This window comes from Leptonotus elevatus, chromosome 13, assembly GCF_054856555.1.
Source record: "Leptonotus elevatus isolate MCC_2025b chromosome 13, RoL_Lele_1.0, whole genome shotgun sequence".
Lineage (NCBI taxonomy): Eukaryota > Metazoa > Chordata > Actinopteri > Syngnathiformes > Syngnathidae > Leptonotus > Leptonotus elevatus.
In genome coordinates this window covers 5,406,338-5,424,491 of record NC_141251.1, presented here as the reverse complement: position 1 = coordinate 5,424,491, position 18,154 = coordinate 5,406,338, and the positions used below count along the sequence as shown (strand labels likewise).

Genomic DNA, 18,154 nt, shown 5'->3' with positions numbered 1-18,154 from the left:
GGCCCAGTTGTGTCGTTACGCTCTGGCATTGGCCAACTAACTTGGGCTAATTTATGTGTGGATGCGAGAGGAGGAGGAGGAGGAGGAAGGCAGGCTGGAGGCTGGGCCAGCCAGCGGAATGCTACGTGTCTTGGAGGCCCTTTTTAAAGCCCCCTTCGTCGCCTTTGGTGACCGGAGCCAAAAAAAAAAAAAAAAAAAAGGTTCACGACGACCGACTGCAGCACCATCCCAGACCCCGTGAGCCAAGCGCAGCCAGCCCGGTGTCCAGCAGCCCATCGGCGGCGTCGCCCTCGTCAGAAATGTCCGGAGTGAAGAAGCCCCGTACGGTAAGAGACAGAGCGAGTCACCCGCAAGTTGTCATCCAATTCGCCGAGGAGGTTTAAAAAAGAAAAAAGAAAAAGCACGTCGACTTGACTTTAAAGCGGTATAACTTTGTTCAAAGTTTATTCTTATAAACACCCACCAGACACTTCATTAGGTACACCTGCAAACGAGATACAGTATAAGAGATTTATGATGATGGCTCCATTGATGTCTTAATATAGCAGTCTATTCATTATTGTGGTTATAGTTGACGATGAGAAACCTCTACATGTTTGATGCAGTGTAATAAATATAACACAACGACAATATGAGCATATTATTATATCACAGTTGAACCATTAAAGCTAAATAAAACCTTTTTTTTTTTTGCTCTCATTACATTTGCCAAGTGCACCTATGTGACTAGTAAGTAAACCCCAACTAAAGACAGTGAAAAAAAAAGTGTCATTTAATTTGATCTAAGTACATTAAAGTCATATTTTATTGAACACTGTCATCCTCTGTACTATCAGGTGTGATGTTGAGCGCCTATGTGGTCTCTGAATGGGCTAGTTGTTGCTGCCATGAATTCATGTCAATATGCCCTATTCATAAGATGGGATGAGAAAGAGGCCACTGTTGAGCACACCCGGGCATCAGACGCTGCTCCTGACAGTTTCGGAGAAAACGGTGGAAGATATCACCAAAGACGACTATGCTGTAATAAATTTGACAGCTAGATGGATTTAATTTCACAAGTCAAAAGCAGACATGTCAATTAACGATTATGAGAAAAATTAAAATCAGTAGTGTTTAAAGATCTTAAAAGATGTAAAGAAATATTAAATGTCATCTATGTAAGTATTTTTCTCTTTTTAGATAGAAATAAAGTAAAAGTTATCTTAGTTTTTGTATCCAAAAATCAGCAAATTGTGTTTGAATTGTATTTGGTTGATTTTTGAATAACAAACATATTAGAAAAAGTCAGAATACAAATATTCTGATGAATACCCATAACATGTTTTAGCTCATTTTAGCTAGCATCTTACTTTTACAGAAACATGCTACCCGTGTCGTTTTCGGATGTGGACACAATGATCAGACTAATCAAATATACAACTAAGAACTTTAAAATTTAATGAATTGATGGAGTTTAACCGCCTTAAAATAATGTAAAAAGCCCATCATGAACTTTTAGTAATTAACATGCAAATCAAAAAAAAAGAAAGAAAGGGAAAGTGAGCACAAATTAAGAGGAACAGATCATTTTTCCCAAACCCAAATACAGAACAAAACAAAAAGAACGATGTATTTCAACTCAAGGTGTCAGTTTGTGGAGATCATCTCCATCAATTTGTATTTTCAAAAAATGTATAAAATCACAATTACTGGAAAAATATATATCACACAAGGTCATGCTGTTGAACTCTTTTTGTTTAATTGTTACATTGAAAGCGTCTTGACTGCTTGCTGTCATTTATTTCGTGTTGATTATTTTTGTGTGTCGATTAGCAGCAGATCATAAGTTTGACTTCTTTCTGTCCCCTTTCATTTATTTTATTTTTTAAAGAATAAAATTGAAAATTTGGAATTGAATTCAATGGAAATTCAAAACATTGTATGCGGGGACCGTCGTAAACTGAGGCCCGACTGTAAATCGAATGTACTGTCTCCAAAATGACAAAATGTTTTTGTTATGAGGAAAAAGGGAAGATGTTTTTTATTTTATTTAACTGTGACCCAAAATGCAATTACAATTATCTTTATGAGTTTATTTGATCCGCGCTTTTTAACAGCACACCAGAAGCAATACTTCCCTCGCGTAACTCGACATGGAGATAAAATTCTGCTTTTCAAGGATCTAGTAGAGACCACAGTAACACTGGCAGTCTACTCGGTTGATGTAATTACGGAGCACCTTGAGAAGCGACAAAGAGCGCCACAGTCAAGCGTTCCGTACACTAGTGCACATTTACAGAATCCAGGGGAGGGGCGGAAGGTTAGGATTGGTTAAGAGTGGCTACAAGAAGGCGACATGTGGACCCGATTGCCGCCACATCATCTGTGGCCTTGCAAGGCAGCACACTGGACACATTGTACAAGTCTGTCTACCCACCTCCACCGCCACCATTCCTTCCATGCCTCTCGCACTCACCACCTCCCCTCAGCAAGTCAATACAGCTCCTTTCATAAAATATCCTGGTCGGTCCGTGTGGGCACTTGGGACCCGAGCGCGCTACTTTGACCCACTCTGTCATCTCAACTGGGGGAGAAAAAAAAAAAAAAAGTGATGCATTTTTCAAAGCTATTGCAGAGTGGGAAAAAAAAGGTTTAGAATATTACAACGTTGGGATGGGCGGATCCACGTATTTGAGTGCAGGGAGAACCAAAAAGCAAAGTATCAATTTGACCATGATGAAATTGTGACTGGATATCCAAGAGTGGAAGATATGACATGAGTCAGAGCGATGCGGTTCGAATGAGCTGCCGTTTAAGACTGTGATTGGTTGTTTTCCGTAGGTATTGGGGAGGGAAAAAACCTTTGCATCATGTCTTGGGAATGACACATTTGAGTCAAATCCGTTCTCTTAAAAAAAAAAAAAAAAGAAAGAAGAAGAAATGATGCAACAGCCAAGTGCAGCTACTCCAAGGCCAAACATTAGGGAGTGCCTGAGGATAACTCAAATAATAGAATTAATCAAATGAACTTTTCAAAAACGTCCCAGAACAGCCAACCCCCAATTTCTCAATATTTGTTCAATTGTTATGTCATGTTTTAGTTTGCATATTTATAATGAGCCTTTTAGGAGGTCAAATATAAAAAAAGGTTCCTCGCCTGCATTATAAAGTCAAGTAGAGATTTCAAAATTAATCGACAAGTATTTTGATAATCGAGTAATCATTTGGAGCCATTTTTTTTATTTAAAATTGTCCAAATCCTCTGATTTCAGCATATCAACAGTCGTTTTTTACTGCCCCCCCCCTTAAAAAAAATCACTATATAAATACAAAATAAACACCAATTACTAGTTATAAACAATAATCATGGCAAAAAATGCTTTTGTAATACACTTTAATAAAAAATGTAAACGAATCCGATAAATCGATTCTAAAAATCTTCGATACTGACAGCATTAAAGTCAAGCTACATATTCATCACACATGGTTTCATTTGACGTGATCTGCTCTATTATATTTTAATGTCTCTGCTACTGTATGTTCAACCCGACTGTGTGCGCTGGACAAACCAAAGATACCTCATGAGACATCCATCAATCAATGTAAAGCCACATGTTATGTCAACAGAATTATGACAATGCAAAGAAGGTGGACCAGGACATGATAGTTTGCATAGTCTTTTTTGCCGTCAACGTTGTCTGCCTGTATGTCAATGTCCTTGCGTGGAATTCACTGAGGATTAGATGCTATCAAGATGTATCAAGATACATGAAATGCCTCAGTCAAATTGCGCAATTCTATCTTGGACAGGAAGTAAAAACGACTTGAGGTGACTTGCATTTTCTCGTCTTCTGTTACAGAACCTCAACAGGTCTACCAATGTGGTCTACCAGGCCCACCATGTCAGCCGCAGCAAGAGGGGGCAGGTTGTGGGCACCAGAGGAGGGTTCAGAGGGTGCACCATCTGGCTCACAGGTAAATCATACCGTATCGTTTTTTTAACGGTTGTAAACAATAGGCTAGCTAGCTGGGTGGCAGAATGTGATGGACTGCCGCTGACTTGAAATGAAAACAATGTTGTGTTTAAGGTTGTACCCCAGCTTTACCCCCATCATTTGGTTTGTGGAAGACATTTTCCCTGAAGTATATACAAAATGTTTCGTCACATACCCTTTGAGTAATTTAGCAAAACATAATGGCTAGCCTGTTAGCAGAAATAGCCAATCTAAGTCCAGGAAGCAAAAAATCTGCCACAGATTGGCTTTAGCCCCAGGTGCTAGCTAGCTAGCTAGCTCCCATGGTGCTCGCTTACCTGCGAGGGAGCTAGCTAGCTAGCTAGCATCAGGGGCTAAAGCCAAATTGTGGCAGGGTTTTTACTTTCAGGTGCTAGTTAGCTAGCTCCCTAGCTAGCTCCCATAGTGCTCGTTTACCTGCTAGAAAGCTCGCCAGCTAGCATCAGGGGCTAAAGACAAACTGTAGCAGGGTTTTTGCTTTCTGGACCTGGATTTGCCACCTCTGCCTGCTAGGTAACGTCAGCTCTAGAGGGCACTATCCATTTCACCGTCAAAACAGCACGTCCATGCCATTAATCCGATCAAGTGAAAAGTTATTTAGTTTCTCAATAATCAATGTGTCTGAATTTTCACCGTGTACATTTTTATTCTACTTACCAGTTCAACAGCCAGCGTTCCATCTCGCTTGGAATTACCCGCACTTTTTGTAGAGAGCAATGAGAGAAGCAGCAGTAAAACAGGCAAAAATACAGATGTCAGGAGGTGAGGTGGGACAAGAGATGATTTGCATACTAGTTGTAGGTTAATCAACTGCAAGAATATAGAAATAAATGTTAAGTCAAGATTGAAACATTTTTTTTTTTACAGAATTAGCTATTCTAATTTTCATGAGTAGGGCATTTAAGAGTTCTGGTACCCAAAACGAGTCACCAAAACACCAGCACCAACGTGTGACGTCATGGTAAAAAGATCTAGGGAAAAACATAACATCCAAAGTTGTGGGATCCATTATTTGACATTTCATCTTCCTCCTCCCAGGTTTGTCTGGGGCCGGAAAAACTACCATCAGTTTTGCCCTGGAAGAGTTCCTGGTATCGCATGCCATCCCTTGCTACTCCCTGGACGGCGATAACATTCGTCACGGCCTGAACAAGAATTTGGGCTTTTCAGTCGTGGACCGCGAGGAGAACATCCGTCGCATCGCTGAGGTGGCCCGACTGTTTGCCGACGCCGGACTTGTTTGCATCACCAGTTTCATCTCCCCTTTTGCCAAGGTCAGATAATGTTGGACGCCATTTTCTCCGATAGTGGCTTCTATTCTAATAATAATCATTGTGCTCAGTTAATCGGTATGTGCGAGGTTATCTTGATACCTGTTTGTTTTTTACCCGTAGCTCAGTATATAAATTCTCCTATCAACTATTTGTGACATCAAATGTTATACATAGGCCGATATAGTTTTCTCATGGCCGATACCGATGCCGATTATTAGTAGTCAAGAAGGCCGATAACCGATATTTGGAGGCGATATTCATTTTCAGTAAAAAGGGGGCAAAGTATTGGCGTCAAAATTTGTTTTAAATACAATAAAATAAAAACAAACTTTCAGACTTTTCAAAATATTGATTTTTTTTTTTTTATCTTAGAACATAGACAATCCTTTTAAATTTCTAACAAAAGCTCCCCAGGTAATCAGTACGTCTTAAAAAGTTAAATGGAAACTTAAACAAGTAAATCCATATCTCTATAGTTTCATACAGTAAATATGTTCCCCTCAAAATGTAAAAATGCCTGAAATGTTAAACTTTCACATGACTTTGTTTTAATGTTGAACGAAAACAAAAGGTTCAGAAGGTTCACAGGGTCAGCAGCATCTCTTATAAAGTTGACTGAAAATGTAAATAAATAGTACCCTGAGATTAAAATGGTTTTAGATTGACCTTTTATTGGCCGTCAGATTTTAAAAAAAGGCCGATACCGATATTCGTCAAAATGCCCAATATCGGTGGTCTATCCCTCTCAAATTATCATATCCTTAAATAATATTTTCTGCTCTAATTGAATTTAATTATATATATTTTTGACTAAATAAACACCACACCTAAATACACTGCATTCCAAATTATTTTGCAAATTATATTCTTCTGATTTTCCTAAGTTATCAATGTAAATTATTTTTAAATTACCAACAATTTGAGTATAATTTGAATGTTTTTGAACAAACCTCCCAATAATAAGTGTTTTTTTCCCCAACAAATAAAAAAAAATAAAGACTGATCCAAATAACTATACCTTATAACTACAAATGTAAAAAAAAAAATGAAAATAGGCGTTTGTTGTATTTAGTGTTAATGTTTACTGATTTTGTTTTTGATTACTGTTATCATCATTGGTAAGTTTGTTTAAAAAAAAACTTGAATTATACTATGGATGTAACGATATCCAAACATCACGATACAATATTACCACAATATGAAGGTCACAGTACGTTAATTATCACGATATTGTGGGGAGGTTGGCGATACAAAAAAAGGTCACAATATTGTTCCCCTTCATCTGACCATTAGCGTGGATTTTAAACATAGAAGGGCCAAAACATGCCTTGTGAAAATTAAACGGCACTAAAAAAAAAAAAAAAGTAGCCACCAGAGGGTGCTAGAACTGCACCAATGGAAGTCAACCTGACTTTTTGAGCAGATGTGCTGCTTTTAATATCGGGACATGACGACGATGATGTACAGAGGCAGTTTTAATATCGCAAGATCATGATATTGCCGTTATTGTTACATCCCTAAATTATACTCTATTGGTTGAGGATTAAAAATTACACCGACTGTCATTTGCATGGACTACTTAGGAAAATCAGGAATAAATATTATTTAATAGTTTTGAGCAGTGTCATGACATCCGTGTCCCGGTTTTGGATATCCGTAAAGCTAACATTAACGATGGAATTTAAAGAGAGCATGCTGGAGCTAAGATTACTAACCTGATGAATTCAGTAATTAAAAGAAGCTTGTCATACAATATTGAATATTATCGTGTATGTGCATAATTCATTCCGTGTTCTAAAAAGTCATGTTTCCAAATAAAGGCCTTACCCCCTTATACAGACACATTCTCTCACCCCGTGCCACTAAAAGAGCCAATCCAGTATGACACGTTTTTTGACCTAGCATCATTTCCTTAAGCAAACGCGTCGCTATCAACCCCACAGGATCGTAACGAGGCCAGAAAAATCCACGCAAGCGCCGGGCTCCCCTTTTTCGAGGTGTTCATCCACGCTCCCTTGGAAGTGTGCGAGAGCCGAGACGTGAAAGGACTCTACAAGAAGGCCCGAGCTGGCGAGATTAAAGGTTTTGTTTGAAGCTGTTTAACTACTTGCGCTGCACATGTCCCCACCCTGTTCTCAATCGTCATTCAAGACGAATAAACGAGCGCAAACAGTATTTTGTTTTCCGCTACTTTATTGGCAGGCTTCACAGGGATCGACTCTGACTACGAGCGCCCCGAGGCGTCCGAGTTGGTGCTGAAAACCGGAGAGCTGTCAGTCAACGAGTGCCTCGAACAAGTGCTGGAGATGCTTCGCGAGCGGGTGGGTGTGACCCGGTCTTCACGCTCTCATATTTGTCACGGTACATTTACGAGGATGCATCTGTCCACTGTAGCAATGGAACAGCTGTAGCGCAATGGTTTGACAAATATGTCATGCGTGTGCAAATATCCTGCATCCGACTGCGGTAAACGCACAGAGCCATACGGACTAAGCGACATTATTGCGTAAATAAACCTCCCCCCCCAGGACTACATCATCCATCGCGTGTCACAGGCCAGTTTCCAAGAAGTTGTTGCAACATATCTGATGTGGTTTTGTGGCTTACTGTGCAATTATACATCTTCACAGTAAATCATCCGCTCACATGCCAATGCATCTCTGTGGATATTTTGGTGTCCTTTTCAATGTTAACGCATGAAAAAAGAAAAGAGGCCTTTTTAAGTTGCTTGTAATGTTTCTAACTGCTTTTGTTGTCCACCAGTGGGGAGTTTGAATTATAACACGTTATTTGGTTGGAGGGCTGAACAATTCAAATCAAATTTGAAGTAAGAGTGCAATTTTAAACCACATCGGCTCCAATTTTTTTGTGGGGTGGTTTGGGAGGGATCCTCTACTTCATTGCGATTGGTTGGTTTTTTTATGTATGGGTTCTTTAATTTATGTATATAGTGTCTAGATAAGTTCAGCGCAGTCTACATGTTTAACTCATTTGCTCCCCAAAACGCATAAATGCGGTCTATTTTAAATATTACCCTACTCCCAAAGACGTATTTATACGTTTTCCATGTTTGTTTGTTTTTAAATGCTAGAACATACAGAAGGCTTTGATGCAGCCTCTGAACTGAAGAGAATGTCCAGCAGGTGGCAGCAGAGTATAAGAGATCAACCAGGGCCATGTTTTCAACAGATTTGTGAATAATGATGAAACTTAGCTATATTCTAATGCTAATTGCTGCATAACGGAAACAGATAGAAATATACTTTTTAACTTTTTTTTTTTCCTAATGGAAGAGGAGACTCTAATCTTTCTTTTGGTAGGTTCCCTGTTTTTATAGCAATAGAACACAATATTCTGAGGGCCTTGCAAAATCAGTCAAAATCTAGTATAACAGCAAAGGGAGTTGCTTCAGTGAAAATGGCTGGGAGTAAATGAGTTAATAGAATTTTGTGAAGTTGTAATGAAAGCTTAAAATAGATAGATTTTTTTTTTAAGCTGTGTACCGGTATTGTACCGGTAATACAGGTTTATTTATAATTTGTGTTTGTTTAAAAAAAAAAAAAAAGAACACACACACACACAAACATAAAGAAGTCTCCTAATTAGATTAGTTTTCAAAATCGTTCAGCCCATGGTAGCATTATCCTGAGTCTGAAAATTTTAAGGAGTCATACAAAAGGCCAAATGTCACTTTTTTTTCTATTCTATGCATTTTTTCCCCCACATAATAATACAGTTTCCAGTTTGCTTTGTCATATCTGTCACATGTCCAAAAGCTCAAGAACGGTATTATTTATACAAGTTACACTGTTCCATGATGAGCAAAAAAAAAAAAAACTGTTAGAGAGACACCTGCTGGCCATTCGAAGAATCAGGCTCTGACATTCTTTTACAATGGTGAACACAAATTACGGTGCATTCATCGTCCCAATATATATTGTTTATGAAATGTTTGGGATATTTGGCTTTTTGGGCATTAACTGAAAATATAATATATATTTTTTTAGGCGATAGAAGTTTAACCTTCTCTAACAAGGTGCTGAACAGAAGGAAAATAATCATTTACTTCAGGCGAAAGTTTCCGAATAGGTCCATTTAGATACCTTTCAGTGACTCTTCCAGTCACTCTATCTTTGTTGCAACCTGCTAACGGCAGCACGGTGTCAAAATGTGAACATCGTGATGTTGTTCAAATACCAATTCTAATTGAACTAGAAAATGTAATGGCCGATTGATGGATCCAACACCTTTTGCCGCTCAGCTGCATGTTAGAGAAGGTCAAATTAAATGCATTTTAGGTTCAACCTGAAAGCGTCTCTCAGGATACATAATAATAAGACCGCGGTAGCCATGGCGACGAACTCTGAACGGATGCTTATTTTGTTCAAAACGGAATGTTTACTGAGTTTTAAAAAGAAAATTATGATCCATTCAATGTCTCTTAACATTTATCCCCGTCCTTTCGTGTAGAACATCGTGCCGGGCGAGATCATGGAGGAGGCCAATGAACTATTTGTTCCGGAGAACAAGCTGAATATGGCTGTGGCCGATGCAAGCACGCTGCCTACCATAAGCATCACCAAGGTAACCCGCCGTCTCTTTTGGCCTTATTCATCGCGCCGCACAGCAGAGGGACACAGGGTCGTGATAGCGGACATGTTTTGACGGTCCCTGAAGCGTTCACCGTTGCTTGAAATTCAAATTAAGGCTACACGATGTTCGGAGGCCGGGACATTCCTTTCCAGACAGTCTCGTTCTGACGGGCTTTCTCACGCTCAGTCAAGGTTTTCTATGGATGAAATGTGGTCGTGTCGTGTTTTTTTTCCACAAGGCCTCCCAACGCAAGAGGAATCGCTGGTCATTTGGGGCAGAATGTTTGTAGCGATTTCAAATGGTCTTTGAGTTATGACTTGCCTAACAATCTGCTAGTTACAAAATGATAACAATCTAAATGTTGGGACAATTATATGACAATATGGTGAGTGTAATCTGATTTCATCTTTATCATTTTCCTTTTTTTTTTTAATCTTTGATGACAGTTGGACTTGCAGTGGGTTCAGGTTTTGGCCGAGGGCTGGGCCAGTCCCCTAAAGGGCTTCATGAGAGAGCGAGAGTTCCTTCAGGTCTTGCACTTTGGCAGCCTCTTGGATGGTGAGAATCTACACTGTCATGTCCTCTCTATTTGGATCCTGTTGGGACATTACATGTGGCAAAAGGTTGGATCATTTATTCGATATCCGTAATATCCAGCTTAAGGTCCAGGTACGAATAGACTTTGTTCTCAGTAGTGGTAAAACTTGGCCGTACTCTACTCTTAGAATGACTCTTTTGCTCGTAACGAGAGCAGTCAAAATTAATTGATTAATCGAAAATTTATCGATGATCAAATTAATCGACAACTATTTTAACTCATTCACTCCCAGCCATTTTCACTGAAGCAACCCCCTTTGCTCCCGGCTGTTTGACTGATTTTGCAAGGCCCACAGAATATTGTGTTCGATTGCAATCAAAACATGGAAGCTACCAAAAGAAAGATTAGAGTCTCTTCTTTCATCAGGGAAAAAAAGTATATTTGTATCTGTTTCCGTTTTGCAGCAATTATAATTAGAATATAGCTAAGTTTCATCATTATTTACAAACCTTTTGAAAACACTGGCAAAAAGAACTTGTTGCAACATGGCCCTGGCTGATCTCGTATACTGCCACCTGCTGGCCGTTTTTTTGTATTAACTCCCATGGCCTTAAGTGATCTCTTCAGTTCAGGAGCTACATCAAAGCTTTCTGTATGCTCTAACATAAAATAAAAAAAACATTAAAAAACGTATAAATACGATTTTGGGAGTGCAGGACAAAGTATTAAAAAAATATTTCACCATTTTTGGGTTTGAATGAGTTAATAATCGAGTAATCGTTTAGAGCCATTTTTTATTTAAAATAGTCAAAATTTTCTTTTTTTCTTCCTTTTTTCTTCCTTTTTTTCTTCTTTTTTTTCCCCCTTTTTTTTGTTCTGGAGAATTTTCTGATTTCAGCATAGCAACAATAATTGTTCACTAATATCTGTAGTAGCAGATTCGAGTTGCATTTCCTTGAAGGTTTGATATCACTTAATCCGCATTCCATCTCAGGTGGCGCCATCAACATGTCCATCCCCATCGCGTTGCCAGTCAGCACCGAGACCAAGCAGGACCTGGACGGCTGCGCGGCCATCGCGCTGGAGTACGGGGGCACCCGGGTGGCCATTTTGCGGAACCCGGAGTTCTATGAACACCGCAAGGAGGAGCGCTGCGCTCGACAGTGGGGAACCACGTGTCCACAACACCCTTACATCAAGGTGTCTTCTCTTAAGAGATATTTTTATACACATACGCAATTTCAATTTTCACCACAATTCCACATTTCCCATGAAAAAAAAATGAAGAGGACCCGATGATTACTTACAGCAAACTAACTTGTGTGCAGATGGTTATGGAGGGCGGCGACTGGCTGGCCGGCGGTGACCTGGAGCTACTCGAACCCATCAAATGGAATGACGGACTGGACCAGTACCGCTTTACTCCGAGGCAGCTCAAGCAGAAGTTCAAAGATATGAAAGCAGGTCCAATATACAACATATGACTTGTTGTCATTGAAGAAGTCAACTCTGAGGCATTTTCGAACAAGCCGTTTTTCTTTCAGAAGAACATACTGTAGCAATGGAGCAGATGAGAATATGAATTGGTCAATTGAGAACGTGGCTGTGTTTGAACTAGCTAATGATCACCAGCTGTCACTCACTTCGACTGTTTAAGATGTTTGCAGTGCAAGCGTGATTGGTTCAAATCAAATCCATGCGTAAGCACAATATGGAAAACCATTTGAATATTTATTCGATATCCTTCATATCCAGCTTAAGGTCTCATGTGCTAGTACTATCTTTGTCCTCACAAGTAAGAAAATTAAGTGCACTTGTAGAATTTTGAAAGAGTCACCCCCCCCCCCCCCCAAATAATTACAATATGTTCTATGCAGCCCCACTGGTCTAAATATGGTATTCTGGTTAATATGAGTTAAGCAGCAAAATCCAGCCGTTTTTATCCATCTCAGGGGGCGGCCATTTTGCCACAGTTGCTCAGGTCTCAGGTAACAACCAATCACAGCTCATCTTCCGAAAACAGGCAAGCTGTAATTGGTCATTGCTTGAGCTCTGAGTAACTGTGACATCATCTTTAGTTGAGATAATGTGGCGAAATGGCCGCCCACTGAGATGGCTAAAAATAGCTGGATTTTGCTTTATAACTATCATCCCACAAATGTAATATTAATCAGAATGTCATGTTTAGACTAGTGAAGTCACATATATTACTGTTAAGAAATGCTTAAGGTTGACTTCCACTTAAAAAGGCTTTATTTAGCAATTACTCATTTCCTTGTTCAATGTACTAGTATGCACACTTTACAACTACATGTTACTAGTGATGCAAAAATGTGTACTAGTCAGAGGTGGCAAATCCAGGTCCGGAAAGTAAAAACCCTGCCACAGTTTGGCTTTAGCCATTGATGATAGCTAGCTAGCTAGCTAGCTCCCTAGCAGGAAAACGAGCACAGTGGGAGCTAGCTAGCTAGCACCTGGGGCTAAAGACAAAAAATAATAATAATACTAGTCTTCAATTAAACCATAAGGCCAAACTAGTAGGCATGTTTTATGCACTAGTAGCCTCCTGAAACCAACTAGTGGCACCCAAATGCCCACTAGTAGTTTTGCCTCACTAGTAGCATGTAGCTGTCCTGCTAGTAAGCCAAATTTGTCCTACGAATGTGCAGAAATGTCATAAATTAGTGGAAGTCATTGTACTAGTATTCTACAAGCACGCTGGAATGTCCTACCTACAAGCACATTAACCTATAGACGTATTTCAAGGATCTTAAATAAATTCTCAAACTGCTTTCCATACACTCTCTAGTACAGCATAATCGAGCCCTCAATCACCAACCACATGTTGTTGTTTTGTCTCCCTTCAGACGCGGTATTTGCATTTCAGCTGCGCAACCCAGTCCACAACGGCCACGCTCTGCTGATGCAGGACACCAAGCGGCGTCTGCTGGAGCGCGGCTACAAGAACCCCGTCCTCCTGCTGCACCCGCTCGGCGGCTGGACCAAAGACGACGACGTGCCCCTGCCCTGGCGCATGAAGCAGCACGCCGCCGTGTTGGAGGACGGCATCCTGGACCCGGCCAGCACCGTTGTGGCTATCTTCCCCTCGCCTATGATGTATGCCGGACCTACAGAGGCAAGGAAATGTCAACTTGTATACAACTCCTTTGTACTGTAGTCAAACTACTGTACTTGTGACTGTTTCACTGAATATTAGCACCCTCTAGTGGTGGGGAGTGCAAATCCATCTGATTACTCAATTATTAATGGTTAACTGCTTCTAAAATGATTCATTAATGACAGCTCCATAATTAATGACTTTTCCAACCTTTTTGTGACTGTTTTTCAAAAAATTTAACTCTCTAATTTTCACATTTTAAGGCCATATTACTGTCAAAATGTCACTGAATATTAACGTGAATATTAGGTGCAGTGGCACTGCAGGGCCCGCATGATCGCAGGAGCCAACTTCTACATCGTCGGCCGGGACCCCGCGGGGATGCCCCACCCAGAGACCAAGAAGGACCTTTACGAACCCACGCACGGCGGCAAGGTGCTCACCATGGCGCCGGGCCTCACCTCGGTGGAGATCATCCCCTTCAGGGTGGCTGCTTACAACAAGTCCAAGAAGGCCATGGACTTTTTCGACCCAGAGCGGTGAGCCAAGAAATGACCTGTCGAGTGTGGAAAGCAGTTAGAGCATCTATTCAATATATCCGTGTACTAGTGCACACTTTGTCCTCACTAGTAGGACAACTTTGGCAACAAAAATCTACTAGTTAACATCTAGTCGTACTAGTAGAGTTTATGGATGATAGATTTATTTATTTTTTGTCCAATCAGATTTCATCCTCCACGTGTTGCCATGTTAATCTAATCCGCCCTGGGCCTTCAGAATTAGTCATGCTGGAAGATATCATAAACTTAAACTATTAGTAACGTGACCAGTTCGATTTCAGTTTCGCCTGACAGAGTCAGCTAGCTGGCCCACGATCACAGCAGAATTGTTTTTCTCCAGATGATGTACAATATGTGGTACTGGTACAGAAGTGGCAAATCCAGGTCCAGAAAGTAAAAACCTTGCCACAGTTTGACTTTAGCCCATGGTGCTAGCTAGATAGCTCCCATGCTGCTCGTTTATCTGCTAGGGAGCTAGCTAGATAGCTAGCTAGATAAACGAGCAGCATGGGAGCTAGCACGACAACTGAAACAATTAGCTATAAGAGCTAAAGAGAAACTGTGGCAGGTTATTTTAATTTCTGGACCTGGATTTGCCACTTCTGCCGATGCATGCTATTATATTGTGTTTTTGTATTTCGCAGAGGCGGCAAATCCAGGTCCAGAAAGTAAAAACCCTGCCACAGTTTGGCTTTAGCCCCAGATGCTAGCTAGCTAGCTCCCTGGCTAGCTCCCATGGTGCTTGTGTACCTGCTAGGGAGCTAGCTAGCTAGATAGCTATCAAGCATCAATGGCTACAGCCAAACTGTGGCACTTTTTTTTTACTTTACTTGCTATTTCAATATCTGTCCACTGCATGGCCAACCCTGTGGCTATAATGTATATACTGTCATGTCCTGTTGACTTGAGCTTATGTTTTAATTTTTGAATCGCATACACGTCCTCAATTTCAGCCACTGTTTTCCTTAGCCCACCAACGGACACACGATCCGTGTATAGATCGACTTTGCTTATGTAGCACCATGTTATTTTTACAGACGTACTCCTACTTATAACCGTCATATCTCCTCTCCAATCTCGCCGTAACCTGACCTTGCCTCTCTCCCCCCTCCGTGTTTCTCTTCCTGTTAGTCACGCCGACTTTGAGTTCATCTCCGGAACCAAGATGAGAAACTTGGCACGCCGTGGAGAGAACCCACCGGACGGCTTCATGGCCCCCAAGGCCTGGAAGGTGCTGGTGGACTACTACAACTCGTTGCAAAAGGACCAGTAAACAGCACGACGCTGTTGCACTACTGCAAGACAATGACGGTTATTCTCAGATGGTGTGCTGAATTTTTAGGGCCAGTATAAGAACTTGAGACATTTTAACTCACGTGGGTGTTGGGGGATCTCTTTGCCAAATCAAAGTACTTTCTAAGAAGTTGGCTCGCATTCCTTTTAAACTTGTCCGACTTAATCATTCCATTGTGCAATTGCGCTCACTCCCTTGCCAATTTATTACGCTTGAGCCCAACTCTTTCAAGATAAAATATTTGGAAGTGGTTCAGCACACTCGGAAGATTATTTAGTCAGCCTAATAGAGTGGCAAGTGGTCATGAATTCATTGCTATGTATTTTTATACAGAAGAAATAACGTAAGAATCTAATCTATTTTTAACTTTGAGCACTATGATATGTCATGTAGTGAAGGATGCATGGGAAAACTTCATGTCATGATTCCATATTTTAACACATTTTTAAGACTCGTGTTTATTTGTATTAATTCAACGAAATACCATCACTACCTAAAGTGCCAAAAGTTTATATTACACGAGCACTAATGTCTCCTGTCTCAGTACAATACAGCGTGCATACAGCTTGAAAGTGCCTCTTCCCTCAACTTTATGTGTACAGGCCTTTTCACAATGTCGTCACGCATTCTCAGCGTAAACGAGCCCAAAGCGATTTGAGTTAACTGGCTAAATGGCTTAAATGAGGATTTTATACCTTCTTTTCTTCCACCATAATTTGGATGTGTGACATGTCAGTCAAAAAGATGTTAAGTCATTAGCACTGGCTGTAATTTACATTTCAACAGGTAACAGGCGGTGAAAAGTCAGACAAAGCGTAGTTAAAATTGTTAAATTGTAAAATTGTTTCTGTTGTTTGGATTAATGGCACAAACAAAACACTTGAAGTCAGTCTTGCAATCTTCTCTATACAATAATGTAGGATATATACTCAATATTCATCCAAAACACATTTTTGTCAATTGTTTGCGGTAGGCACTCGCTTCTCTGCCACCTGGCTGGGAGTACCCTGGCACCTATTGTTTATAAACATTATGAAAAGGTCTATCCTATTACTAAGAATGTCTTTGGGGATTTGCTAAAAGTGGGCATTCAAACGCTTGCAATATGAGGAGGAAGATGTCACGTGAATGTAAAATGGAGTAAAATAAATCAATAAAATAAACCTATTTGTTATTATGAATCATTCTTTCATACTTCTAATCTATTGTGCTTTCTAATATACTGCATGAATGTCGCTTTTGAATGTTGGCATCAGATATGAGTTTTATTTCACTGGGGAAAAAAAAGAAGTAGAAGCACAACACCGCCCCCTGTTGGCCCAAACTGCTACAGGCGCAGCAAAAAAAAAAATGCTGTTAAATCGAGACTTTAGGGGGTCCTCCGTTTAAGATGTGGTTACGAACAGCAAGTGGCATAACAAAATGTTGTCACACGACAAATACATCACTGTTAATGGTAAGAAGTGTTTGTTTTTAATCCAAATATTTACTATAAGTATGACTAGTGATAGACACGCTGCATTCCTACTTACGTACGGTTCTCCGCCGTCGTAACACGAGGACAGGTTTTTTACGGGAGTAGGTGGAATTAATTTACCTTAACATACCTTAAAAAGAAGGAAATGTTTCTCTATTAGAGGCAGCACAGCGCACTAGTGGTTTGACCATCTGCCTCACGACATGAGGTTCTGGTTTCGAATTCCAACTCAGCCTTTCTTATGTCGAGTTCGTGTGTCATCATTGTAAAATGCTTACTTGTAAACAGTACAACCTCACTGTTTAGGTGTACTGTATTAATTTTATAGTAAATATGCTATCAGAAAGTATTTCAAGAATTATAAAGTAGAAATAAATCGCAACAACAGTTCAACATACATTAGTCATTTAAAGGATTGTCTTAAATTATACATTTTTTAAATGTATATTTTTTTAAATCATTCAAACAGTGATTCTCAAAGTGCTTCCTCTAGTGGCATGCAAAATAATCTGTTTTAGTACAATTCTGTTGTATTTCATGTTTAGTTTCAATAGATTTTCATTTGTTTTAACAAATTAATTTGTCACCATTTTTATTCAAAATTAATGTGCAGTTATATATATATATATATATATATATATATATATATATATATATATATATATATTGTAAATGTTGAACTGGCTTGGCTTGCAATAATATTACAAATATTTTCAGGTTTTCGCTTTTGATGAACAGTCATGTCGGTGGTACTTGGAGAGCTAACTATTTTCTTTAGTGCAGGAAAAAGTTTGAACACACACATTGAACACACTCAGCCACCCTGGCATCTTAATAGGTTAAAGAGCTACTTCCAAGTGATACTTAGGAGGTGTTTGGATACATTTGTATGACTGACGATTAATTCAGCCAGTCATTAAGCCTCGTGCCAGGCTTAAAGCAGGATGAGCATTCTCCTAATGAGCACAACCATCTTCTCCTGCAAGAAGCACATTTTTAATTAGCTTTACATGGGATCAGATCATTTAATCTGTGATGTGCCAGGCAACCCAATTTTCAAATCTGCTGAGCTGCACTACCTGGGACTTAATAAAATCTCCCAACTACGACATGTCGTGTTATAAAGGAACGACAAGGACAGCTGTTGGGAGTAAATCTCTCCAAATATGGCACACACTTCCTGTAGGTGAGATTCTTGAGTTTAGCCTAATTCAATCCACATTCACGTTTTTCAACATGAATGTTGAGGATCACTAATGATGACTGTTAAATAAGCCATAATGACAGTTATATAATAAAAAAAAA

The 18,154-nt window shown here is 39.8% G+C and overlaps 1 protein-coding gene across 1 annotated transcript; it reads left to right on the top strand.

Moving 5' to 3' along the window:
- The first annotated feature begins 82 nt into the window (after positions 1–82).
- Positions 83–16,546, top strand: LOC147163572 (bifunctional 3'-phosphoadenosine 5'-phosphosulfate synthase 2-like). Its single transcript, XM_086093634.1, has 12 exons — positions 83–326; positions 3,843–3,957; positions 5,034–5,269; positions 7,213–7,351; positions 7,472–7,590; positions 9,740–9,853; positions 10,309–10,420; positions 11,395–11,600; positions 11,729–11,864; positions 13,268–13,536; positions 13,828–14,057; positions 15,210–16,546. Exons 1-12 carry the CDS (start codon positions 300–302, stop codon positions 15,349–15,351), a joined length of 1,845 nt encoding a protein of 614 aa, XP_085949760.1. The 5' UTR covers positions 83–299; the 3' UTR covers positions 15,352–16,546.
- The last annotated feature ends 1,608 nt before the right edge of the window (positions 16,547–18,154 follow it).

Coding starts and splice junctions, on each gene's coding strand:
- LOC147163572 (XM_086093634.1), top strand. CDS start 300: ATGTCCGGAGTGAAGAAGCCCCGTACG. Junction 5,270..7,212: donor TCATCTCCCCTTTTGCCAAG/GTCAGATAATGT, acceptor TCAACCCCACAG/GATCGTAACGAGGCCAGAAA. Junction 11,865..13,267: donor GTTCAAAGATATGAAAGCAG/GTCCAATATACA, acceptor GTCTCCCTTCAG/ACGCGGTATTTGCATTTCAG.